Source organism: Vombatus ursinus, unplaced genomic scaffold, assembly GCF_900497805.2.
Source record: "Vombatus ursinus unplaced genomic scaffold, bare-nosed wombat genome assembly UNPS02014812.1, whole genome shotgun sequence".
Taxonomy (NCBI): Eukaryota; Metazoa; Chordata; class Mammalia; order Diprotodontia; family Vombatidae; genus Vombatus; species Vombatus ursinus.
In genome coordinates, this window is record NW_020954590.1 from 45,860,954 (window position 1) to 45,887,314 (window position 26,361).

A 26,361-nucleotide genomic window follows, 5' to 3' on the forward strand; every position below is an offset into this window, starting at 1 on the left:
ATGTAACAATAACAAAAAGAACAAAAGAAAAAAATATATTCAATTTAATGGATCAACATTTTCCTCTTCCATGAGAGATGAACTGTTAAAAAAAACTGTTAAACTGAAAACTATAAAACATTCAAAGAAACAGGAAACTGAAAATCAATCATTTGGGCGAGGAAGAGGGCTGCTTAGGAAGTTAGGGGAAAAACTGAATAATACCCTAAGTCTCTACAAAATGGGAGAGAAGGAAAAAAAAAAAAAGAATATCTGCTTTTAGAAGTAGTTTCCCAATGGAAAGAGCCAAAAGAATTAAGCTCAATGACACAAATCCTAGGGATTTGTTTGGCATTATAAAAGGAGCTGTTGGATTAGGAGATAAAACCATGAACGGAATGTTAATATGTTCAAGAGAACAAGAATTGTCTCAGCAGACTGTATTCAACAAAATCTCTACTCTCAAAACTCCTACCTAGTCAAGGGACTTGTTTATCTCATTTAGCAATAGTTGTATTTCCCTCCTCCCCTTAACTTTGCCAAGAAGTTTAGCAGTGATATATACCCAATGCTTTCACTTCCTCTCATATCTACACCTCTACTTACCTGCTTTTTTTTTTTTTGCTAATTGGCAAATCTAACACGCCCCTTTTCAGTCCTCATACTCCTTTACAGCCTTAACAACTCTTTCTGCAGCCTGTGACACAGTGAGTGCTACCATCTTTTATTTTCTGCTGCATCTTCTTCTCCTTCTTTAACCTTCAAAGACATCACATTCTTCCGGTGCTTTCCTAACTATTCTGCCTACATCCTGCGATGATACTTCTCATTCTCTTCTAAACTCCTTATCCAAGTTTTCCCCAGGAGTGGTCCTTGACCCTATGTGCTTTCCCTCTATGCTATCTCCCTTGCTAAGTCCATTCACTCCCATAGATTCAACTACCACCTTTTAAGCAGACAACTTCTAAACTTTTAAATTTGGTTCTGACCACTTCTCTAATGTACAGATCTCCATCTCCAGCTACCTACAGGCCATCTTCTTATGGATGTTCTACCTATTGTTGAGTCATTTTCCAGTCACTTTTGACTCTCTGTGACTCCATTTGGGGTTTTCTTGGCAAATATACTGGAGTGGTTTGCCAAGGGTCACACAGTTGGTAAGTGTCCAAGGGTGGATTTGAACTCATGAAGAGGAGACTTCTTGACAGATTTCTTCAAACCTGCTCTTTGATTATTATTATTATTATTAACTTCATTATTTTTGTTTATGGCCCCATTAATCCAGTTTCCTATCTTCATAACACTTAAGTTACCTTTGACCCTTCTTCCTCACCTTTTATGGTCAATCAGTTACTATCTCAATCAATCAATCAATAAACATTTATTAAATGTCTACCATGTGTTAGGCCCTTTACAAAGATAAAAATGAAAAATACTCAAGGAACATACATTTTATTGGGACAGACAACATGTGCATATACATATATATATATACATATATATATATAAAAGTATATGCAGAATACATACAAGTTACAGAGAAAGAGCAGTAACAGGGAATCAGGAAAGTCAACTATCTGTAGAAAATGGTGCTTGCACTATATCTTGAAATCTTCTGAGAGTCAGAGATAAGGAGAAAGTGAATTTCACATATAAGGGACAGCCAGGGCAAAGGCAGAAATAGTGTCAGTGGTCCTGGACGAGAGTACTGGAAAGGTACTAACATACAATGAACCTAAAATATAGGCTGTAGGCAAGTTGTGAAAGGTCTTTAAAGCCAAACAGACAAGATTTTATTTTAACCTAGGGACAACAGGGAACCCCTGGAGTGTATTAAGCGGGAGAGCAAAAGGTCGGATACCCTCCTAAGGAAAATCACTTTGGTAGCTTATGTGGAGAATGGACTGGACCAGAGGCCTCCACTAACATATCACAACTATTGTTCTTTCACCTTTCACTGTCACCACCCTGCTGTAAAATGCTAAAATGTAAAATACCAGCAGCCTGGTATCTTCCCACTACTTTTGCTAGGTTGAAGTAACTTTTAACTAAACTAGGTTTAGTAACTTTTGGGGCATAGCTCCAAATTGCTTTCCAGAATGCCTCTGCTCAAAAGTCTCCAGGGGCTCCCCAACAGTTACCAATTAAATGTCAAATTCCTTTCCCTAGAAATCAAAGCGCTCCACAATCTGGGAATGTAAGCTCCTTGAAGGCAAGACATGTTCATTTTCATCTTTATATCCCCAGCACAAAGCACAGTGCACAGAGTAGACAACAAATGTTTTTTGCCTAATTTCTAACCTAACTACATGGACTTTACACTCCATCCTAATAGGGCTCTACTCCAGAATATACTCTACACTTTCCTATCAATTTTTCACATTGCTCCAAATGCCTGGAATGTCGATCTTTATCAAGTAAATTATTACCTATCCTGTGAAGCCTATCTCAAATTTCATTACCTCCAAGAAACGTCAGGCCTCACAGAGCACTCTGGTTTGCAATTCTTTAATGCATTTATGATCTATTATGTCTGTCTATTATACTCTGTTTGTATCCTATTCCCTTACTAGACCATAAGTCCCAAGAAGGCAGGTATTCTGTCTTATCTAAGCTTAGTATTTTCTTCTGCGTCTAGCTCAGTACTCTGCACACAGTATGCCTCTTAGGTATCAGAGCAGATCAAGGCCAGACACATCACATTCCACCCAGCCACTAAAGAAGAGCAGTCCAGGTAACTCTAAAACATACATCCAGGCAGAGGTGGGGGGGGGGGGGGCAATTACAATTCACGTACGACACACAGCTAGTGGAGTTATGAATTGGGCCAGCCTTTTTGGAAAGCAATTTGGAACTACGCTAAACTGTGTACATCCTTTGACCCAGCAACGCCACTGCTGGGCCTATATGTCAAAGAGATAAAGAAGAAAGGACCCATATATACAAAAATATTTATAGCAGCATTTTTGGTAGTAGGTAAGAACTGTAATCCAAAAGAGTGCCCATCAAATGGGAAATGGCCAAACAAATCATAGTATATGAATCATGGAATATTACTGTGTATTTGAAAGAGATATGTGAAGAAAGGATGAGACAGTTTCAGTGAAACTTGGGAAGACTCGTAATGACAGCACCGAAGTGAGCAAAACAAGAACAATTTATATAATAACAACAGCATTGTAAAAAACAAACAACTCTGAAAGCCATAAAAATTCTGATCAACATAAAGACCAACCATGATTGCAGAGAAGCAATGATGAGGCATGTTATTTATCTCTCCTGATAAACAAGGTGATGGATTCAGGATGCAACAGAGACATAGTTTTTATTATACATGGCACAAGAGGGAATTTCTTTTGCTTGACTAAGGACAAAGTCTTTGTTTTTCTTTTAGAGGGAAGTAATGCAGGGGGCAACAAAATAACTTTTTAAATTAAAAAATTGAAATTTAAAATTATATTTCATATCAGTCAATCAATAAATATTTATTAAGCACCCACTATGTGCCAGGCACTGTGCCAAGCACTGGGGATACACAGAAAGGCAAAAGATAGCCCTTGTTCTCAAGAAACTCACAGTCTAACTGGGGAGATAACAGGTAAACAACTATGTATAAACAAGCTATATACAGGATAAATATGAAATAATTAATAGATGGAAGGCAGCAGAATTCAGAGGCATGAGGAAAAAGCTTCCTATAGAAGGTAGAATTTTAGCTGGGAATTGAAGTAATCCAGAGAAGGCAGGAAGGTGGAGATGATGAGGGAGAGAATTCCAAGACAGTCAATGAAAATGCCCCGAGTTGGGAGATAAGTGACTTTTTCACTGGATCAAAGAATGTGTGGAGATGTAAGATATAAGGAGACTGAGAAAGGGGGACAGGTTATGAAGGGCTTGAATGCCAAACGAGCTTTTACATTTGATCCTGGAGGTGACTGGGGGTGAATGGAAGGTTACTGCTGGGGTGGGGAGTGGGGGTGAGGGTGACACGATAAGACACATGCTTTAGAAAGATCCCTTTGACAGCTGAGTGGAGAGTGGAGTGGAGTGAGGAGAGACGTGTGGCAGGGGGATAAATCAGTCAGCTATTGCCATAGTCCAAGCACAATTTGAAGAGGACTTGCACCAGGGTGGTGCGAGTGTAAGAGGAGAGAAGCGGACATATTCAAGAGATACCACAAAGATAAAATCAATAGGATGTGGCAACAGATTGGATATGGGAAGGGGAGGGGGTGAAAGATAGCGAGGAACAAAAGATGACACCTCGGTTTTTGAGCCTGGGTGACTAGTGGTACCCTCAACAGTAATAAGCAAGTTAGGAAGGGGCAGGTTTGGGGAGGAAATATAATGGATTCAGTTTTAGACGTGTTGAGTTTAACATTCCCACGGAGCCTCCAGATCAAGATGTCCAATATGCAGCTGGAGATACGAGACTGGATGTTAGCAGAAAGGTTAGGGCTGGATAGATTTGAGAATCATCAGCACTGAGATGACAACTGATAGGATCACCACATAAAAAAGGACAGAATGGAAGAGGACCCAGGACAGAGACGGTGGGGTGACAGACGGTTAGTGGGTGTGACAGGGAGGAAGATCCAGCAAAGCAGACGGAAGGAGCAATCAGGTAGGAGGAAAACTTCTACCCCACGGCTAGCAAACTTGCACCAGATGTTACTCTTCTTATCCCTACATTACTTAATCACAGCAGCCTAAGAATAAACTACCTCCAAACCCTGTTACTCTTTCTTTTATCCTCACTCTCAATGCCACATTACTCATACCCTACTTTAACTCTACTCACCCTCCACTGTGTCCAATGGAATTCCTGTTCCATAATGAACAAACTTCCCTTCATTCTGGATCCTTCCTCCCTCATATGCCTTCCATTTAACGGGATCTGATACCTGCTTTCTTCCAGATGGTGTGTCCCTGGCCATTCGTCAGTACTGTCATTACCTTCACTCACCACCTTACCAGAGCAAGGTAATTCTTTTATTATTTCCTATTTCCCTCTCTCACTACTCAGAGAAGCTATTCCAAACCTCCTCTTCTCTTTTCAGTGTCCCACATCTCCCCATCCTCCTAACATTTTCAGCAAATGAACTTGTTTTTAACTTAACAAAGGAAACTGGCATTCAACTTGAGTACCTTCTTCTTTATTTTTTACCCCAGACTCTTTCTCTTCCTTTTCTCAAGCCTTTGATAATGAGGTGGCCCTTTTTTTTTGCCACAGTCAACCGTCTACATGGTCCTTTGATCTCAACTCCTTTCATTTTCTCTAGAAGAATGACAATCACCCCCCTTTTTCTCTAATCTGATTCTTTACCTGCTGCCTTTAAACATGCCCAAGTCTTCCCCATCCTTAAAAAAAGAAAACCAAAACTATGATCCTGTATCTTCTCCCCTTCTCTGCCAGACTCCTAGAAAAAACTTGTTTACACTTGCTAACTCACTCCACCACCTCTCCTCTCCCTCTCTTCTAATCTCTCTGGAATCTAGCTTCTAACCTCATGCAACTTAAACTTTTCTCTCTGAAGTTACCAACAATCTCTTACGTCCTAAATCTGATGATCTTTTCTCAGCCATACTTCCTGTCCTGTCTATTTCCCATCTGGTTTTTTATCATCATGTACCTCACCTCCCTGCTCAATAAAATGGCTTCATATTACTTCCGGGGTAAAAGTAAAAATCCTGTTTGGCACTTTAAGCTCTTCATTTGGCCCTTTTCTGCATTTCCAGTCTTGTTACCCCTCACTCTCCTCTATCCTCTCTACAATCCAACCACACGGACCTTCTTGCTGTTCCTCAAAACACAACTTGCATCTCCTCCCTCCATCCATGCCTTTTCACTGGCTGCTCCCCATGCCTGCAATTTCCTCCCTCCTCACAAAGGCCTTCTGGCTTCCTTTAAGACTCAGTTTAAGTCTCATCTTCTGCAGGAAGCCTTTTCCAGTCCTGTCCCTCCACCCCCTACCCACTCCCATAATGCCTTCTGAAACTACCTTCCATTTACTCTATATTTACCTCATATGAACCTAATTATTTATATGTTGTTTTCCCCATTAGAATGCAAGCTCAAGGGCAGGTACTGTTTTACCTTTCATCTTATCCTTAGCACTTAACATAGTGCCCGGCTCACATCAAGTGTACTTAATAAATGCTGTGTGACTGCTGACTGAACACTCTGTCCTGGAGCCTCCTCTTCTCAATCTATACTCTCATTCTTGGTGATCTCATTAGTTATTGTGGGTTTAATGATCATCTCTATACAAATGACTCACAGAACTCTCTCTCTCCATATTCGTTATCTATATCTATCTACCTATACACACACAGACACAGACACAGACACACACAGACACACACACACACACACACACACACACACACACACACACCATACAACCCTGAGCTCCAGTCCTTCATGACCAACTACCTATTGGACAGATAAAGATATTAAAAAAAAAACTCCCCTTCAAACCCACTTCTGAACTTTCCTATTTTGTCAAGGAAACTACCATCCTTCCAGTCACTTAGATGATAACCACTGTGCCAACCTCAACTCCTCACTCTCAATCACCTCATATATCCAATCAGTTGTCAAATCTTGCCAATTTGACTTTCATATCTCTCAAATTCATCCCCCTTTTGCCATTTCACAGGACTACACCTTGGTACAGGCCTTACTCATCTGATACCTAGACTCCTGTAACTCCCTGTAATATAATGTAAGTGTCTCTGCTTCAAGTCTCTCCCCTCTCCAATCCATCTTCCACATAGCTATCAAAGTGATATTCCTAAAACAAAAGTCTAACTACGTCAATTCTCTGCTTGCTAAACTCCAGTTTTTCCCTATTATCTTTCAAAGTCCTTCCCCGCTGGCTCCAACCCATCCTTATAATCTATGTAATACTCCTCTTTAGATACTCTATGGTCCAACCAAACAAGCCTTTCACAACATTTGTTCTCCTACCTCTGTAATTTTATACTAGTTGTCCCTCTGCCTGAACTACATACTCTCCCCGTATCTACTTCTCAGAATCCCTTGCTTCCTTTAAAATTCAGCTTAAACACTACCTTCTTTATGAGGCTTTTTCCTCTGTAAAATTACCTCATATTTATTTTTGCATATACTTATATCTTCCGTGACAATATGTAAGCTCTTTGAGAGACTTTCATTTTTACTTTGTGTATCCCTAGCACTTAGCAAAGTGCACAGGACATAGAAGGGCTTATTAAATGACCTGCCTAAAAATTACATAACAGATCTGGGCCTGAAGAAGATAAAAAATAAAGAGGAGAGTGGTTGAGATATAATGGCATGAGCAAAGGCATACTGGAGACAGCAGAAGTTACATTTAGTTGAGAGGGGAATACAACTAAAAATATGGGCAAGCATGGACCAGACTCATAAAGTTTTCTCAATTCAACAATTCTGTTTTATACTAAATAGGACCTTATGGAACTTTTAATAAGGAATTCATTAAGGTCTCTTCTGATCCCTCCGTGTCTCATCAGTGACTCTGGGTTCTCAAAGGCTATGCCAGAAAAATGATAATTTTTAGCAGTTCCTTCTAAACTTGAAAGGCTTCCAGTATGGGCCAACTGACTATCTGTCTACAGTCCAAAGACCACTCAATCAATTAACAATCAACAAGCATTCATTAAGCACCTACTACGTTCCAGGTACTGTGCTAGGTAGCTAGGGATACAAAAACAAAAATGAAACAGTCCTGGACCTCAAGGCACTTATGTTCTATAGGTTAAGGCAACATATACAAATGAGTATATAGAAACCATGGGGGACAGCCAATTAAAGGCAAGGAAATGTAATGTTGTGTGTAAAGAACATCAAAAAGGCCAGTCTGACTAGATCATAGAGTACATGATAGGAAGGAAAGTATATTAAAGCTGGAAAGGTAGTTTAGGCTTATCTTGTTTAGTTATTAATGCTTAACAGAAGAGTTTTAATTGATCCTAGAAATAATAGAGAGCCACTGGACTTTACTGAGTAGAGGAGTGACATAGTGAGACCTGTGCTTTAGGAATATCACTTTGGTAGCTATGTAGATGATGGAGTGGGAAGAACCAAGAGAAAGAGAGATCTATTAGGAAGCTACTGCAATAGTACAGGTCTGAGGTGAGGAGGGTCTGCACTACGGTGGTGTCCATGTGAGGAGAAGCTGAATACAAAGAGATGTCGCAGAAACAGGAATGACAAGATGTGGTGAGCGACTAGCTACATGGGATAAAAGAGACTGTGGAGTTAGGATGGCTCTAAAGTTGTAAACTTAAATGATTAAAAAGATGGTGGTGTTTACTACTGAAATAAGGAAATTCAGAAAAGGGGGTGAATTTGAGGAGAAAGACAGTTCTTTTTTAGATACATCTGAGATGCCTATGGGATATCTAGTTTGAAATGTCCACTAGGGAGCTGGTGATGAGGGACTGGAGCTCAGGGGAGAAGATAGGGTTGGATATACAGGGTATTCCAAAAGTCTTATTGCAATTTTAAGCTATTAATGCTTGGACCATCCTTTATAGTTCTGTGAGTCATTTGCACAGAGAAAACAATGACACCTATGGGAGCTAATGAGGTCAACAGGAGGTAGAATTAGATAAAGCATCAGGAGAAACTAATGTCATCAATCAGAGGCTCATCACCAGACTAGCATCAGGGTAGTGATTTTTTTCTGGGGCACCATTAACTCTCACAGATTATATACTAAATTATAAGAGGGGTTATACTTTGTATTGGTAGAAGTTGTACATATATCAATAAAATAACAGATGTGGATATGAGCATAAGAATTAAAAATATCCTTTTTGACAAGTTTCACAAAGCCAAATAAAGATTTTAATTCCTGATGTCAGCTATTTGAGAAGGTCACTTCTGCAACCAGAACCTTCAGTTTTACCGTGGTTGAAGGTTTAGGTAAACTTCACATTAACAGTTAGCTAGACACATCTTAATTTTGCAGCTGATTTGAAAACTATGTGATATTATTTCATGATTACCACCCACCTGTTGCTTCTTCATCAAAGCAAGCAAAAGCATTTCGAATCACATCTTCTGGATCTGTTCCATTTAATTTCTCACCAAACATAGTAAGAAACATGGTGAAGTTTATTGGACCTAGAGCCTCACTCATCATAGCATCTAGGTATGCATCAGTTGGATTCTTCCCTAAAAGAATTCACATGAAAAAAATTTAAAGTTGGTAACTATGATGCAGTTATTTCTAGTATGATAATAATCATTACCTTACTATATATTAAATTATTATTCAATATGCAATATTGTAATATTAAAGCTTAGAAAGCAGATTTAACCAAAAGTTACTTTGAGTAAAAAACAACAATGGTAACCACCAACATGAGAGCATGTTTAAATCTAGTATTGCTGTACACTCATTTGCATATGGGAAGTGAAGTAGTAGGAAAAGACTTGGTTTGAGGATCAGAAAATTTGGGTTCCAGTCAGGTCTATCACTGACTGACCATTTGACCTTGGAAAGTCACAAATCTCTCTCTCTAGATAAGTTCCTTCATCTCTAAATTAGGGAGAATATTAGTGGCACAATTTACCTCATAAAGTTTTGTGAAGATCAAGTGAGATGATGTATATTTAAGTGTTTTGTAATCATAAAATATTATATAAATATAAGTTACTATCATTATTTTAAACATTTAGTCTCTACCTTGCAAATGGATTGTTTTCCAAGTCTGCTAATAAATCAATGATTAGAAAACACATTTTCTCAGGCAAAAAGATTAAAAGTATTGTTTAGATTCTTAGTTTTGCCCATAAAAGGGTCTGAATTACACTATCATATTTTAGTTTCTTATTATATCTATGAGAAAATGAATTCTGAGTTCCAACTGGAAACTATCTCTTCAAGCCACATAGTTTTGAGGAAACTTTCCTGCTCTGGCTCTGGAGGTAAAAGGATCTCCTACATTGACTGCCACTTGAGACAGAAAAAGTGATTTGGTTCTCACAATGTTCAAAACCTGAGGACTCATTTTGCAACTGGAGGGTTACTGGTGATCTTAGAGAAAGCAGTTTAGATAGAGTGGAACAGAAAGAAGCCATTATCACAAGGGGTTAAGGATTACATGGGTAGTAAGGAAATGAAGGCTTTGAGTGTAGATTACTTTTTCTAGAAATTTGGCAGTAAAAAAGAGAAATATGAGAGGGTAACAGGTCTGAAGGTTTGAGGAGTTTTTTAAAATGGGGAGACAAGCATTTTTATAGAAGAGAAGTAGGCAATAGAGAGGTAGAAACGAAAGTTTTGAGGCAAAGAAGGGACGACTGATGAACGAATAAAGTGTTAGGTGTTTATTACATGCAAAGTACTGTGCTAAGTGCTAGCGATACCAACAGAAAAGACAGGTTGTAAAGAGCTCACATTCTAATGGAGGAGACAACATATATGGAAAGAAATTAGGCCTCAGAGTGCCGAAACAAAATAGATGGTAATATATCTTTTAAAATATCTTTCTCATTGATAAAAATCATCAGTTTCTGATGTCTAACCATTTGATAGTGCCAAGAATTTTCTTTTCTGGGTCTTCAATAAATGTAGTCATAGTACTACCTGCAGGAGCAGGTAGTTGCAAGGCTACATCTTTTCTGTAAGGGTTGGATTCCAGGATGATGCATTGTGGGTAGTGGGCTAGAAGAAAGCATACATGTGCTTTTCCAAAGGCTCCTGGGTTGAGGGTCCTGGGCTTCCCAGATAAAGGCTGTAAGGGTGGGTGGCTGGGAGCAGAACCAGCGACCTACTGTGTCCTGCTATTTCCAGATCTCTATGCCTATCTGCACATCCACTAATGGCAACTGGCCAGCCGATGCCACTGGACCCTCAATGATGGTTTTGGAACTGAGCTCGAAGCAGGTTAGGTGGTTGGGGCGGGGGACGGACAACATCAATCTCAAGGCTCTTAGGTTCAGGGTTCTGTGCAGTCTCCATCAAGGTTTGGGAGGAGAAAATGATCAATCGTGGTTTGACTTGTGTGGCACATATTGCCTCCTATCTCTCCCTTTGAGCGCCAGCAAAGCTGGCTTAGCTACCCCGTGGGTGGCAGGTAGTTGGCATATGGTGGGGATGGCTGACCATGGGCATTATTTAGACCAGTGATATCCAAGCTTTTTTGATTGCATATCTCTATCGGGAAAAAGTTTTTTTTTCTTCAGCAAATATCTCTAATTATAAATATGTATTACTATGACACTTACTCCTTCCAGTCTAAACAAAAATAAAAAGGAGGCTCTCTCCCATAGGTCACTACTACCTTAGGGTACAGAACCCACCCTCCAAGTCACCCTGTGACTGATCATATATCTCTTGGGTCATGCCACAGTCTCCATTTATGGACATCAAAGTGCTCAGACTAAGTGTGGAAGTAAATGAAACCAGAAAATGATTTAAAAGGTTCACAATGTGCTACAATTGTATGACATAAATCAGGGTCACCTGAAAAGTTTCCTGAGTCTGCCCTAGTCTTAAACTCTTTAAGAAATAAACCAGGCATTTTTTTTTTTAAAGAGGTCAACCTTGGAAATGCAGGCTTACCCCTTAATTCTCCTCAGCACCTCTTCTCTGAATTAAGACATCTAAAACAATTTTCCAGCCATTTAGAATGCAAAAAATTATTACATTGAACTAGGCCTAATCTATGAACATTGACCATTACGTTTGTTTAAAAACAAAAAACAAACAAAAAACCCAGAATGTACTAATGTAAGGCTCTTAAGAGATTAGAGTTAAGTTATTTACATGATCCCCTTGATGTCTGTCTGTATGTTTATTTTCTATTGTAAAATTCATTAGACATACAGAATACAGGATTAGCTATAGAGTCCAGAATAATATATCCTGGTTTCTTGTTTTAGTGCTCTGCCACATTGCTAGCTCCAAGCTATAGAAGTATTCTCTTTGTCCTTCAAAAAATTAGATCTTGTCTTGTTCTCCTGGCACAAACCCAGGATTCTGATCTAAATTGCTCTTCCAGGCAGCCTGACATTCCTAGCTAGCTGTTCTATCTTTCTGTTAGACTCTGCCTTGCTCCCAGAAACTGCACCCTGCCTCCCAGCCTGGCCAGATCTGCCAACCTGATTGGGCTTAAACCTGCCCATATGATGAAACCAGTAACTGAATCATAAAGCCCTAGGATTAGTATCAAACTCCAGTCTTGCTAATAATTCCCTTATACAAATCCTGACCCTTTGTTGCCTAGTCTCTGACTAGGTACTAGAATAACTAGATCCTGCTTGATTTCTTGCTTTTATTAAGGTAGGGTACCAACCTACTACTCTGCCTTAATTTAATCCCTTCAAGGGGCAGCTAGATGGTGCAGTGGATAGAGCACTGGCCCTAAAATCAGGAGGACCCGAGTTCAAATCCGGCCACAGACTAAACACTTGACATTTACTGGCTGTGTGACCTTGGGCAAGTCACTTAACTCCAACTGCCTAAAAAAAAAATTTAGTCCCTTCTATGTAGGTCAGGGACTCAACTTTGGGTCTGTGAATTTTTTTTAATTAAGTACTATAATAACTGTATTTTAATATGTTTCCTTTACAATCCTACATATTTTATTTTATATATTTAAAAACATTATTCTGAGAAGGTGTCCAGAGGCTTCAATCAGATTGTAAAAGGGGTCTATGACACAAAAAAAGCTTGAGAACCTCTGATCCCTAGGTGAACTCCTGTTCTTGGCCTTTTCACATTTGCCCTGCACTCTTGCTGCTCAAGTTTAGGTATGAAGTAATTCTTATTTCCACATCTAGAAATCTTTTTACATTAGTCTTAAGCCAGGTTCAACTTCTCAAATAGCTGTTAGCTCCTAATCAATTAATTCAATCCTTTCCCCTACGAACTTAGAGTTACTTGCTTTGATTGCTTTTCCTTGTTCTGTTTCACTAGAAAGCACTAGACTCTGAATTCTACTCCTGGCTCTGATATTATCCACTCAATCTTAGATCTAAGTCATTTAATTTTTTTCTCGATTCCATTTCATCATCTTTAAAATGAGAAGGTTGGACTTAATGACTTCTGAGGTCCATTCCAACTCAAAGATTCTATATTTCTATGTTCTCTAGTGCCTCTTATTGCTCTATTCTCAGTTAGACTATCACAAATTAGCAATTACATTTAACCTGATTAAGGGGAGTACTCTTGTGATCTCCCTGATTCACAAAATAATTTTTTTCAGGAAAAAAAAATGAGACCCTGAAATTTACCCAAGGAAGCAAGCATATCATGCAAATCTTCTTTGTCGATGAAACCATCTCTGTTCTGATCAATCATGTTAAAAGCCTCCTTGAATTCTTGAATCTGTGACTGGTCAAACATAGCAAATACGTTGGAAGTTGCTCGTTGAGGACGCTTCTTTGTGGTCTTCTTTGCCTTTTTGCTCGACATGTTGGATAGTGGATTCTAGAAGAGAAAGAAAAATTTATTGACTAAAACAAAATTTATGGCATCTAAAATTAGTGAGCAGAAAAACCTCATTGAAGAGTTGCTACTTACATTGGGTAAAGGTAATCGCAAAATAAACCCTACTTGCAAGATGAAAATAAAGTAACTCCAAAGAAACATATATAGTTTAAGATTAAGAAATAGATGTTTTCATTCTTTCTCCTTTTAACTTATGTTGGATAAACTTTTAATAAGTATGAAATCATTTCAAAAAATTCAGTAAAATCCCATTACAATTTTTTATATAGATTTGATTATATCATAGGTCACACTCTAGAGGCAGCATGTTCTAGAAGAAAGTATGTATATCTAACAAGATCTATGACCTTCCGAATTTCCCCATTAGCACCAAGGGCACTACCAACCTCCCAATTACTTATGCTAACAACCTCAGTGTCATGCTCAACTCCTTAACTCTTACTCACCCCACATATACAATCTGTTGCAAATCTTTTCATTTCTACCTTCACAACATCCCTCACATATGTTCGCTTCTTTCCCCTCATATAGCCACAACCTTAGTTCATGCCCTCATCACCACTTATTTATACTGCAAATGCTTTTTAATTGGTCTTCCTGTCTCAACCCTCTCCAATCCAACCCATCCTCCAAACAGCTGCCAAGGTGGTTTTCCTTGTGTTGGTCTGAAGCTCTAGTGAGCTTCAGGGGTTTCCTATTACCAACCAGGCCCTTTCCTATATTTTATTTTATTCTCACTCCTACAAGGCATTCCATGATCCAGCTATACTGCCCTACTTGCAATTCCTTCATTTCTCTTTTCCTTGTCTTTGCACTGGTTGTATTCTATGCTTAAAATGCTCTGTTCCCTCACCTAAACCTTTAAGATTCAATTCAAAACCTACCTTTTGTGGGCCTCTCCTCGTCTCCCCAGATGCTAATGACTCCCATTTCAGATTACTGTTCCATCTACTCTGTATATATCTTGTCTATACCTTGTTACCCACATGTTGTTTCCCCAATTAGAATGTATGCTCCATGAGGGCAGAGACTATTGTTTGCCTTTCTTTCTATCCCCAGAACTTAGTACAGGACTACCACATAGTAAACGCTTACAGCTATCACTGGGCAAACCACTTACCTTCTTTGGGCCTATCTCCTCATCTGTGAAACAGAGGCTTTATTATATATCCAGGAGAGCAGGGACATTGCCTCATTTAAACCCTGCCTCTCCTTGCCCCTGCACAAATGCCTAGCATTCACAGCAGTAATATACTCCCAAGGCCCCAACCAGCTCTAAAAACTTATCACTCCTATGAAAATTTGATATATTGTAACTTAATTAAAAAAACAACCCTGTAAACAAAGGTTTTCCATTCTTTTCAATTAAATGATCTAAAAACTATAGACTATAAACAACTTCTTAATGATAATGTTGTGGAATAATAACAATGTCACAACAGTTTTTTATCACATGTAATCATTACAGCTGAGGTGAGATGAGAGTCACTTGATTTAATTTATGGTATAACAGGGCAGAGAGGTAACCTGGTCCAGTGGATAGAGAGGCTGCCTCAAACCCAGGAAGACTTAGGTTCAAATACTGCCTGTGACACAAACTAGCTGCGTTAGCCCCAGATAACTCACTTCACCTTCCGGCAAGGGGCACCTAGGTGACTTGGTGGATTAAGTAACTGGCCTGGAGTCAGAAACATTCATCTTCATGAGTTCAAATCTGGCCTCAGACACTAGCTGTGGGACCCTAGACAGGCTACTTCACCCTGTTTGTCTCAGTTTCCTCACCTGTAAAATAAGCTACAAAAGAAAACAGTAAACCAGTCCAGGATCTTTGCCAAGAAAACCCCAAATGGGATTATGGAGAGTTGGACAACTGAACAACTCTAGCAAGTCTCTAAGAGTATAAAGTGCTGATTTACATAGCTAGAGGAGTTTCCTCACCTGGGAGTCCTCTACAACAATGAAATGACATGACAAGTCCAGTTCCCATTCCCATAACAGAGCTTCACTTTATCTCCCCAAATCTGAGATGATTAAATGGAGGAAAAGAATGGCTAGTTTTCTTTTAATGAGGGTATATTCCCGCAAATTACAATCATAACTTTTAGAAATATAATCAAATAATTTACATTGAATGTTATTAAATTAGAAGATATAAAAAATATGACAAGAAAAGGAAACGGGCTAGTCAGGTAAAGTAAGAAGGATAACAAATGGATAGCCCAAAAGTTGTACTGGTCAAAAGATCTAGAAGGCGGCTTCTACCACACTGGGTAGAGCTGAGTTCTGCTCCTGACTCTGCCACTATTTAGGTGACCTTGAGCAAGTCATTTAATTTTTTTTCTGGATTCCATTTCATCATTCTTTTAAATGAAGAATTTGGACTTACTGACTTCTAAAGTCCAAGATTCTATTTCTTTTTTTTTTGATGAGTTATTTTTTTAATGAATTATTTTTAGTTTTCAACATTCACTTCCACAAGATTTTGAGTTCCAAATTTTCTCCCCATGTCTCCCCTCCCCCAACCCAAGATGGCACACATTCTAAATACGCCTTCCCCCAATATGCCCTCCCTTCTATCACCCCCCCCATTCCCTTCCCTTTCTATTTTCCTGTAGGGCAGGATAGGTTTCTATACCCCTTTACCTTTATCTCTTATTTCCCAGTTGCATGTAAAAACAATTTTTAACATTCATTCTTAAAACTTTGAGTTCCAAATTCTCTCCTATCCTCCTTCCCCACCCACCCTCATTGGGAAGGTAAGCAATTCAACACAGGCTACACATGTGTAGTCATGCAAAACACCTCCAGTCCTGTTAAGAAAGACTAACTATATTTCCCTCCATCCTATCCCACCCCATTTATTCTATTCTCTCCTTTGACCCTGTCCCTCCTCAAAAGTGTTTGCTTCTGACTACCCCTCCCCCAATCTGCCCTCCTTTCTATCATTCCCCTCCTCTTTTCCCCTTCCCCCCTATTTTCCTGTAGGGTAAGATAGATTTCCATACCCAACTGAGTGTGCATGTTATTCCCTCCTTAAGCCAAATCTGATGACAGCAAGATTCACTCATTCCCTCTCACCTCCCCTTTTCCCCTCCACTGTAAAAGCTTTTTCTTGCCTTTTATGTGAGATAATTTATCCCATTCTACCTCTTCCTTTCTCCTTCTCCTACCACAATCCTCTCTCACCCATTAATTTTATTTTTTAGATATCATCCCTTCATATTCAACTTACCCTGTGCACTCTGTCTATATATATATCTATATATGTATATATATGTATATATATATATCTATCTATATATAGAGACAGAGATATATATATAGATATATAGATATATATATGTATATTCCCTCCAACTACCCTACTACTGACAAAGGTCTCATGAGTTACAAATATCATCTTTCCATGTATGAATATAAAGAGTTCAACTTTAATAAGTCCCTTATGATTTCTCTTTCCTGTTTACCTTTCCATGTTTCTCTTGAGTTTTGTATTTGAAAGTCAAATTTTCTATTCAGCTCTGGTCTTTTCTGGTTTTTGGTTGTTTTTTATTTTTTTTGTGGCAGGGGGGCCGGGCTAGACAATGGGGTTAAGTGACTTGCCCAGGGTCACACAGTTAGTGAGTGTTATGTGTCTGAGGCTGGATTTGAACTCAGGTCCTCCTGACTGCAGGGCCAGTGCTCTATCCACTGTGCCACCCAGCTACCCCCTTTTTTTTTGTTTGTTTTTTTTCAGCTCTGGTCCTTTCATCAAGAATTCTTGAAAGTCCTCTATTTCATTGAATTTCCATTTCCTCCCCTGAAGGATTATACTCAGTTTTGCTGGGTAGGTAATTCTTGGTTTTAATCCTAGCTCCTTTCACCTCTGGAATGTCATATTCCAAACCCTCTGATCCCTTAATGCAGAAGCTGCTAAATCTTGTATTATCCTGATTGTGTTTCCACAATACTTGGATTTTTTCTTTCTGGATGCTTGCAATATTTTCTCCTTGACCTGAGAACTCTGGAATTTGGTTACAATATTCCTAGGAGTTTATCTTTAGGGGTCTCTCTCAGGAGGTGATTGGCGGATTCTTTCCATTTCTATTTTGCCCTCTGGTTCTAGAATATCAGGGCAGTTTTCCTTGATAATTTCTTGAAAGGTGATGTCTAGGCTCTGTTTTTGATCATGGCTTTCAGATAATACAATAATTATTAAGTTATCTCTCTTGGATCTATTTTCCAGGTCTGTTGTTTTTCCAATGAGATATTTAACACTGTCTTCTATTTTTTATTCTTTTGGTTTTGTTTTATAATTTCTTGATTTCTCATAGAGTCATTAGCTTCCATTGCCTCCATTCTAATTTTTAAGGAATTATTTTCTTCAGTGACTTTTTGGATCTCCTTTTCCATTTGGCTAATTCTGCTTTTTAAGGCATTCTTCTTCTCATTGGCTTTTTGGACCTCTTTTGCCATTTGGGTTAGGCTATTTTTTAAGATGTTATTTTCTTCAGTATTTTTGGGGGTCTCCTTTAGCAAGCTGTTGACTCATTTTTCATGATTTTCTTGCATCACTGTCATTCCTCTTCCCAGTTTTTCTTCTTTTCTTTTCTCTTGCTTTTCAAAATCCTTTTTGAGCTTTTCCATGGCCTGAGACCAAGTCATATTTTTCTTGGAGGCTTTGGATGTAGGAGTTTTGTTGTCTTTTGGTTGCACGTTTTGATCTTCTTTGTCACCAAAGTAAGATTGTATAGTCTGAGTCTTTTGCCTCTGTTTGCTCATGTTCCCAGCCAATTACTTAACTTCTTAACTCTTTGCTATGGTAGGGCTCTGCTTCCATGTGTACTGTCCCAACCTTCAGGGGGTTCGTGCAACTGTTTCCAGAGATAATTCTAGGGACTTGTAAATTTTCAGTTCTTTCAAGGTGGTATGATCATAAAGGTTCACTCCTTTCCTGGCCTGTGCTCTGGTGGATGAGTGACCACAAGCACTCTTTTCTGCCTTGGCACTGTGAGGATTCCCTCTCCACTGCCACCAGAAGCATCTCCTTGCCAGTGCTCCTCCTTGCCCCAGGACCACCACCCCAGACTGTGCCCCAGATCCAAGCATAGGCAAAGCAAGAGAATACTGCCTCAGCACTAACAAAGAGATCCCTGCAATCCCCCTCTGATCAGCCACTCGTTCCCCTCACTGTCTGTGGGCCGAGAACTCCAGAAGCAACTGCTGCTGCTGTGGCTGTCGCCCTAGGGCTATGCTAGTGCCAGGGCTGGACTGCGCTCCTCTCTCACCCAGGTCCAACAGACCTTTTCCACTGATATTCTAAGTTGTCTTTGGCATTTGTGGGTTGTGAAGTCTGGAAACCACCACAGTTTCCCGTGTTTCAGTCCCCTAAGGCCTGTTCCAGGTTTCCTCTAGCCCCATCTTTGCCTGTACAATCCATGCTGAACTGCGCTCCTCTCCCAGACCAGTGCAACAGATTTTTCCTATCAACCATCCAGGTTGTCTTGGGCTGGAAATTTGTTTCACTGTCTTTTTGTGTGTTCTGCTGCTCTAGAATTTGTTTGGAGTAATTTTTTAATAGGTATTTGGAGGGGTTTGGGGGAGAGCTCAAGCAAGTCACTTTACTCTGCCATCTTGACTCTGCTCCCAAAGATTCTATTTCTATGTTCTCTAGCACCTCTTATTGTTCTTTCTGTTCTCAGTATGGGTATCACAAATTAACAATTACACTTATCTACATTTAACATGAATCTAGAGGTATTCCTATAACTCCTCCAGATTCACACAATGGATACATAACCTATAATTACAGAAGGATATGAGCAAGAGCTACATAGGATCAGAAGGTATAGACAGCTTTCTATTTGTTACCAGGATTAAAAACATTGATGAGATCAAAGATCCACTGAAACAATGAAGAAGTATGCTTTTAAAGTACATATATAGGAGAACCAAGAAAAGTTCATTAGTCAGTCTTTAGATAAGGTATTGTTTTCCAGGTCAGAAATTGATAATGTGATTAATATCCTTATTTCCTTTGGGGGGAGGGGGGAACTAAGTTCTATCTTTTCAGTTTCGTCTTAGATAAAGAATTTCCCCTAAATGTTTTAAAACATCAAATTAAATAAAATTTGATAAGTTTTACTACAAAATTATCAGGGATATTTATGTTATTACCTGAAAAATGGGAAAGTATTCTGTCAAAGACCAGAAAGAATTTGAGACTAATATTTTCCAATCAAATATATTAAAGATAATAAGAAAAATCAGGTTGAACAGCATTTTAATTAGTCCGAAAGACCCTTTATAATTCAGGGATTTTAACTGGAGTCAAGAAAGACTTATATAAGAAGCAAATCCAACAGCCTCTTAACTTCTTTTATTGTACTCCTGCTTGGTCACCAGTTCTATACCTTTATATAGATGTTTCTCCCAGGCCCTTTGAATTTTAAGAAAAAAAATCCTACCAATAAAATGGTATGCTAATATTGGAATAACTGTATACCACTTAATTCAGGGTGAAGGTAACCAAAGAGATTTCAAATAATGTACAAAGACCAGGTGCAGAAGGAGAATCATATGATATGTTCTTTTGGTAATACTAATCAGGTTGCCACATTTTTTGCTAGTTTTAACCATGAATTCTAGACCTAGTCTAACATTCTTTAAAAAGTATGGCAGTTTGGTATACATTTTTAATCCACTGGAATATCAAACTGCACACTTTAACATTTATTAAGTGGCCTGCTCTGTATTCATGCAGCTCCACTGCAGAGGCAACATATTCTTTTAGAATCAATAATTGTCAAATAGTTGATTGTAAGCCGAATCTAGCTTGTATGACTCTATGGTCCCTGGGAAAGATGAATGAAAAATAAACTATGCCAATGCTTCTTTATCCTAACCTCCCCTTGTTGGGAATGATTCTTAAGTTATTAAGGCCCTACAATCATCTGGCAAGCAATTCTGGTGCTTCCATGCAAAGCATGGAAGTCACTTAGTTAAGACTGTCAGCTAGTTAAACATTCAGTCTACTTTGATTTTTAGGTCAGTGGAATTACAGGGCAGCTACATGGCTCAGAGTCTGATAGAGCACCAGGGCTGGAGTCAGAAAGATTTCTCTTTGTGAGTTCATGTACAGCCTCAGACACCTGCTAGCTGTGTTGACCCTAGGCAAGTCACTTAACCCTGTTTGCCTCAGTTTCCTCATCTGTAAAATGAGGTAGAGAAGGAAACGGAAAACCATGCCAGTATCTCTGCCAATGAAATCCTAAATGAGGTCACAAAGAGTTGGATACAACTGAACAAAGGAACTGCTTGCACTCTATTAACACTAGTGGGTAAAACTAGATACAAGATATTTTGTTTCCTTGCGAAGTAACAACTGGCTTACCGTGGAAAGCAATTCTCCTCTTATAACTCAGATTTCTTGGAGTCATTTTTGATTCCTCCCCTCTTTATCACTTCCTACAAATTTTCAACCCATCCTATAGCTTATTATTTCACAATGTGTCTTAAATTTATTATACCCTTTCCTTCCTTGTACCTGATTGCTGGTGAATGATTCTGCCTTCCTTTGCTGGCTCTCCCCATCTGCAATAAATGGGTTTCTCCCAAAGAAGATGCTTTCCTTTCCGGGTTTTCCTGATACTGCTTTATCCTGGTGTTCCTCCAGACCATTCCTTCTTATCTCTTCTGCTGATTCATCATCAAAGTCTTGCATGCTATAAGTAGGTGTCTCCCAGGGCTATGTCCTAAGGCCCTTTATCTTTCTACACTTCCCCCTTGGTGATCTCATCAGTTCCACAGCCAGGCCTCATTTCTCTCCAGAACTCCAGTCCCAAACATCAACTACCTTGCTGAGATGCTCCATAGGCAGAACTCATTATCTTTCCCCCAATCCAATCCTCTTCCTAATTCCATTTCTGTCCAGTTGCCCAAGTTTGAAACCTCAGATTCATCCTCAATACCTTCCCTTCCCTCAACCTTTACATCCAATCAGCTGTCAAGTGTTGTCAATTCAACTTCTTTAACATTTCTCCTGTCTATTCACTTTCTCCTCCTCAGTTCAAGGCCTTATCACATCTCACCTATACTACAACAGCCTCCTAACTGGTCTAACTCAGAGGTTCCCAAAGTGGGTGATACTGTCCCTGGGGGGCACTGGAACAATGGGGGGGGGCAGAGCAGTGGTAGCAGCTTCAGTTACAATTAAGGGGCACTGAATAAAAATAAGGGGGCAGTGGAAGCATAAGGAAAGAAGATAAGAAAATTTTGAAAAACCATTCGTATGTTTCATCTGTTGTGTAACAGAGTAGAGTCCTAGTGATAACATTATTTTCCAAATAAACACACAAAATGCAAATTATAACCAATGAAGTCCGAAGACAGGTCTTAAGCCAGTTTACAATACGATACTACACACTTACATGATGCAATACTGTGTTCAAATCAAAATTTCAATGGAGGAAAAATTACATTTACAATAAATTATTAAATTTAAGATGTATCATCTTTTTAAAAAATATATATTTTTGAAATGATGCAAATTTAAAAAAAAAACATTAAAGGGTTAAAGATTTCCAGGGAGGTGATGAGTATATTTTTTTTTAAAGGGGGCAGCAGGCCAAATAAGTTTGGGAACCTCTGGTCTACTACTTCCAGTCTTTCCCCTTTGCAATCCATCCTAAACACAGTGTCAAACTGATATTCCTAAAGCACAGGTTTGGCTATATCACTGACTCCGCATTGCCCAAAGGATAAAACACAAACTCTTTTGCCGAGTAATTACATATTCTTCATAATAAGGCTCCAATCTAACTTTCCAAATTGGGTTCATATTACTCTCCCTCTCATAATTCATATCTTGCTGTAGCCTGTACATGATATTCTATCTCTAACTTCTATACTTTTGCACAGGTTGTCCTTCATTAGTAGAATACTCTTCTTCCTTACCTCCACCTTTGGAATATTTGGTCACTTTCAAGGCTCAGCTAAATACTGCTTACTCCTGCTCCACCAATTTACCACTCAGGAATTTACTTTGTTCAAAATTTTCATTTATTTATAGCATACATTTGTATCCCCCCAGTGCAATGTAAGCTCCTTAAAGAAAAGATATGTTTAGTTTGTGTCTTTTAATTCTAAGCACCTACACAGCACATTATTTTTCGCCTCTTCTTCTCTTTTATCTCCAAAAAACAAAAACAAAACTCTGCTTCTCTTTACAACTATTTCATTTATGATCAAGGTAGTACAATTCTTTCAGCACCTAGCACAGTGTCTTGTTTGAGTGTAGATGTTTAATAAATGCTTGTTTAATTAAATTGAAAGCTCTTTTCTTGGTCTTTTGTTCTTGAATGGTCCAATTTAATTCAAATATTACCCATGTTTTATGTGCTTTGCACATGTAAGTAAGATCTGGGGTGGAAATAAACTCCTATGTGCCAGGCACTATGTTAGTTGCTGAAAGAACAGTGATATCCTGAAAGAAATGAGATAGTTGTAAAAAGATGGTTTGCTTTTTTTTTTTTAGCAGAGAGGAGTTGGGAATGAGGTGGGGAGAGAAATGACTTGGAAAATCAATTATTTTAAACATGATAAATCCAAGGCAACAATGGCACATAGGATCATAGAACTAAAATATGAAAAAGACCTTTGAGAACATCCACATCAATTTCTTAATTTTGTAAAGGAAACAAATGAAGCCAGAAAAGTGAAATGCCTGCTCAAAGGCAAACAGCATAGGGAACAGAAAAAAGAATTTAAACCCAGGTTCTCTTAACTCCAAAATCTAGTGCTTTTTCCATGACCTCACACTGTCTCTCATTTAAGTGAAGGTGGTTTGTAAACATGGGATATGAGCTCAGATCAGCATAGACATGACAGCTGACTCCATTTAAGAGAATGAGGTTTTCTAGACAGCAACATAATAGAGTTAAGAGGAATAATGCCCTCACCTAAAACTTTGAATACGGGAGAAATTGAGGAAAAGAATGAATGTCAGTTTTCCTGTCAATTCTTTGAAATGTTTCCCACATATTCCCCATTTCTCTTCATTTCCACTCCTTACTACAGTAGTCAAGACCAATGTTTTCGCTACATTTTAAAAGTTACCAGCAGATGATCACATTGAGTAATAAACTATGAACACTTCACACAAACAGAATTTAGTGTTATAATCAAATAAAACTTATAACAAAGCAAACCTAACACCTTTAATCATATATAATTGTTCTTGGATCTCACAATAATTAGTCATTTATCCTAAATGATCGGCCTTGACCACGTAACTCCCCTATTCAATAAACTCCAGTGGTTCTCTATTGCCTAAAGGATCAAATACAAACTCCTCTGTCTTTTAAAGTTCTTTATAATTTACTGAATAGAAGGTAGTTAGGGAGGAAGGGCATCAGGAGTTGAAAAAATCAAGAAAGGTTTTCCCAGAAGTGATGTCTGAATTGATCTTTAAGGAAATTAAGGATTAGAAGAGACAGAAATGAGAAATGAGTATATTCCAGTCCTGGAGGACAGCCACTGAAAAGGCATAGAGATGGGCATTTTGTGACTCAGTAACAGCTATTTTATTCAGGCAAAATTGTGAAGAGATGGATGACCCAAGGGACAAAAAGCATGATCATTACATTGCATTACAGAGCTAAAGGAGAGACTCCAACTAACGACAGTGGCAAACCTTAAAGCACTATAAAACATCTGTCAGCTATTATTTTACTTTAGATTGGATCCTAGCCTCTAAGAATGGGGGGCGGTTCATTAGGGAAGGGAAGAGGAGGGCAAAGGGAGAAAGGTGGTTCCACATTAAATTGTAACTAAGAGGCACTGCTATTTTCCCCAATAATTCCTACAACTGACACCGTTCCCATCTTGGAAACACATTTACACCAAAGTTTAAACTACTGGGAGAAAGTATAGAAAAAAGAGGCTGAGATGACTAAAATTTTGTTTACTTCGCAATTTTGCCTGGGATTGAAAAGCTGTCCACCTACTTTTCCTCGACAATCAAAAGCTATTCAACTTGCTGAAATATTTGAGGGCCCTAAAATTCTTTACATGACTACAAGCAAGTTGCTTAAGTGTCAGATGCCTCACCAGTAAAACAAGAGGGCTGCACTAGACAAACTACAATACAGCACAGGAACCTAGAGCCACGGCAACTTACTTTGCTATTTGGTAGCTGGGTAATGTTGCAAAAGTCATTTCACTCTATGTCCCAGTTTCCTTATGTATAAAATGGGGGTGGGGTGGACTAGGTTCTTAAATTTTACACTCTAAGTTCTATAATTACAGCAAACTGATCTTTATCTCTCCCCTCCCTCCAATACCTCCTACATAAATGCTGCCAGACTAACCATCTTAAAACAGGCTTTTCTCATGCTTCTCCAATGTTCAACAATTTACAATGGCCCCTTAAAGCTTTCTATATCACATTTAAAACTCCTGTAATCCAGCTTTAAAAAAACTTCCATAAACTAGTCACATCCTACCCAATCTTATTTACTCCTTTTCTTCCAAGTCCAAACCCTCTGTTAGTCAGACTCGTGTCTTCATCTTTTTGACTATTCTTCTATTTTACATCTATCATTTTTATACACAAAAATGTAAATATTTTATATTTATTATTTTTTCTTGCCCTCCCTTGCCTCCGGCCAAGATATTGTTTCTTTGGGATTCCTATCCCTCCATATACCTCTTCTCACGATTCCAAACCCTAGGGTACATACACAGTGATGCTCAATGAATACTTCCTTGGACTCAGTTACGCGCACCTGAAGCTGCAACTCAGCCGCTGGACCTAGCCATCCGTTCTGCACTTACAAGCCGGGGATGGCGGGCTCAGAGGCAGGGTGTCCGGGGCGGCACCCCGGAGGCTCCGAGGCTGGGCATCCCCGGGGCTCCGAGGCTGGGCACCCCGGAGCGCCGAGGCTAGGTATCCCCGGGGGCTCCGAGGCTGGGCATCCCGGGGCGCCGAGGCTGGGTGGGCATCCCCGGGGGCTGCGAGGCTGGGCGGGCATCCCCGGGGGCTGCGAGGCTGGGCATCCTAGTCTCTCTACTTTCTCTCATTCCAATCCCCCGCCCAGCCCCACCCTGCCCCACCCGGCCAAGGTTTCCAGGGTGGGTCCGAGGGCAGCAGCCCTCTCTCCATCCCAGCCAGGACTCGGCTACCCCTCCCATCCCATCCATCTCCCCCACCGCACCCAACCCCCCAGGACCGAGACGGAGTCCCCCAGGGAAGCCCACCAGGAGCAGGGGGACCACAGACAGCAGGCCCCCACTCCCTGCCTCCGCCTCTCCGGGAAAGACCCGCACCGACCCTGACCCTCAACTCTGCCTCAGTCACTCGGGAAAAGACTCCCGGCCCGTCCCCCGCGCCCCCCGCCCGGCCGCCTTCCCTCCCCCACAACGGCCGCCGGCTGCAGCGGGGGGCGGGGTCCGCCCGGAAGCTGCGCCGGGAGCTCGGGAACCGAGAGGCGGCAGATGTCACGCTCCAATGGCGCGGGCGCCACTCACCTGCTGCCACAGAGAACCAAGAGAAATTCAGGGCTTTCCCCTCTGCGTTAGACCAGAGCCGCCCGGCGCCCGAGTGACAGCGACCAGCGCCCCCACTGCACGGGAAAAGCGCTTCGGCGTCCGGACTCCGCCGCTTCCGGAAGTGACCGCGTCCAAGTCGGAGCGAACGCGGGGTTGAGGAAAGTTGTCTCTGCGCCCCCGGGCAAGTGGTTAAACTAGGGAACGCTTCTACACCGAAGAGAGGAGAAGACCTTCTTCTGTGCTGTTTGGCCACTCCCTCGGCGCATTTTCTCACTTTAGATGTGGCAGGTGTCATTCTTACTCTCTGGACAACCACCCCCTCGGTTCCGCAAGGTGGTAGATTCCAGCGGCTGTTCCGCATTCCAAACTGCCAGGGCTTGGCACT

General features: G+C 40.0%; 1 protein-coding gene across 1 annotated transcript in view; it reads right to left on the bottom strand.

Annotated features, from left to right (window-relative positions):
• The window catches only part of LOC114054074 (myosin regulatory light chain 12B-like), a 29,128-nt gene extending 3,032 nt beyond the window's left edge, over nt 1-26,096 (bottom strand). Inside the window, exons 1-3 of the mRNA XM_027877166.1 lie at nt 25,956-26,096; nt 13,232-13,427; nt 9,005-9,166 (exon numbers count right to left, since the gene is read on the bottom strand). Of these exons, the coding sequence (XP_027732967.1) occupies nt 9,005-9,166; nt 13,232-13,412 (343 nt within the window). The 5' untranslated portion in view covers nt 13,413-13,427; nt 25,956-26,096. The remainder of the gene's footprint in view (nt 1-9,004; nt 9,167-13,231; nt 13,428-25,955) is intronic.
• Nucleotides 26,097-26,361: the final 265 nt, after the last annotated feature.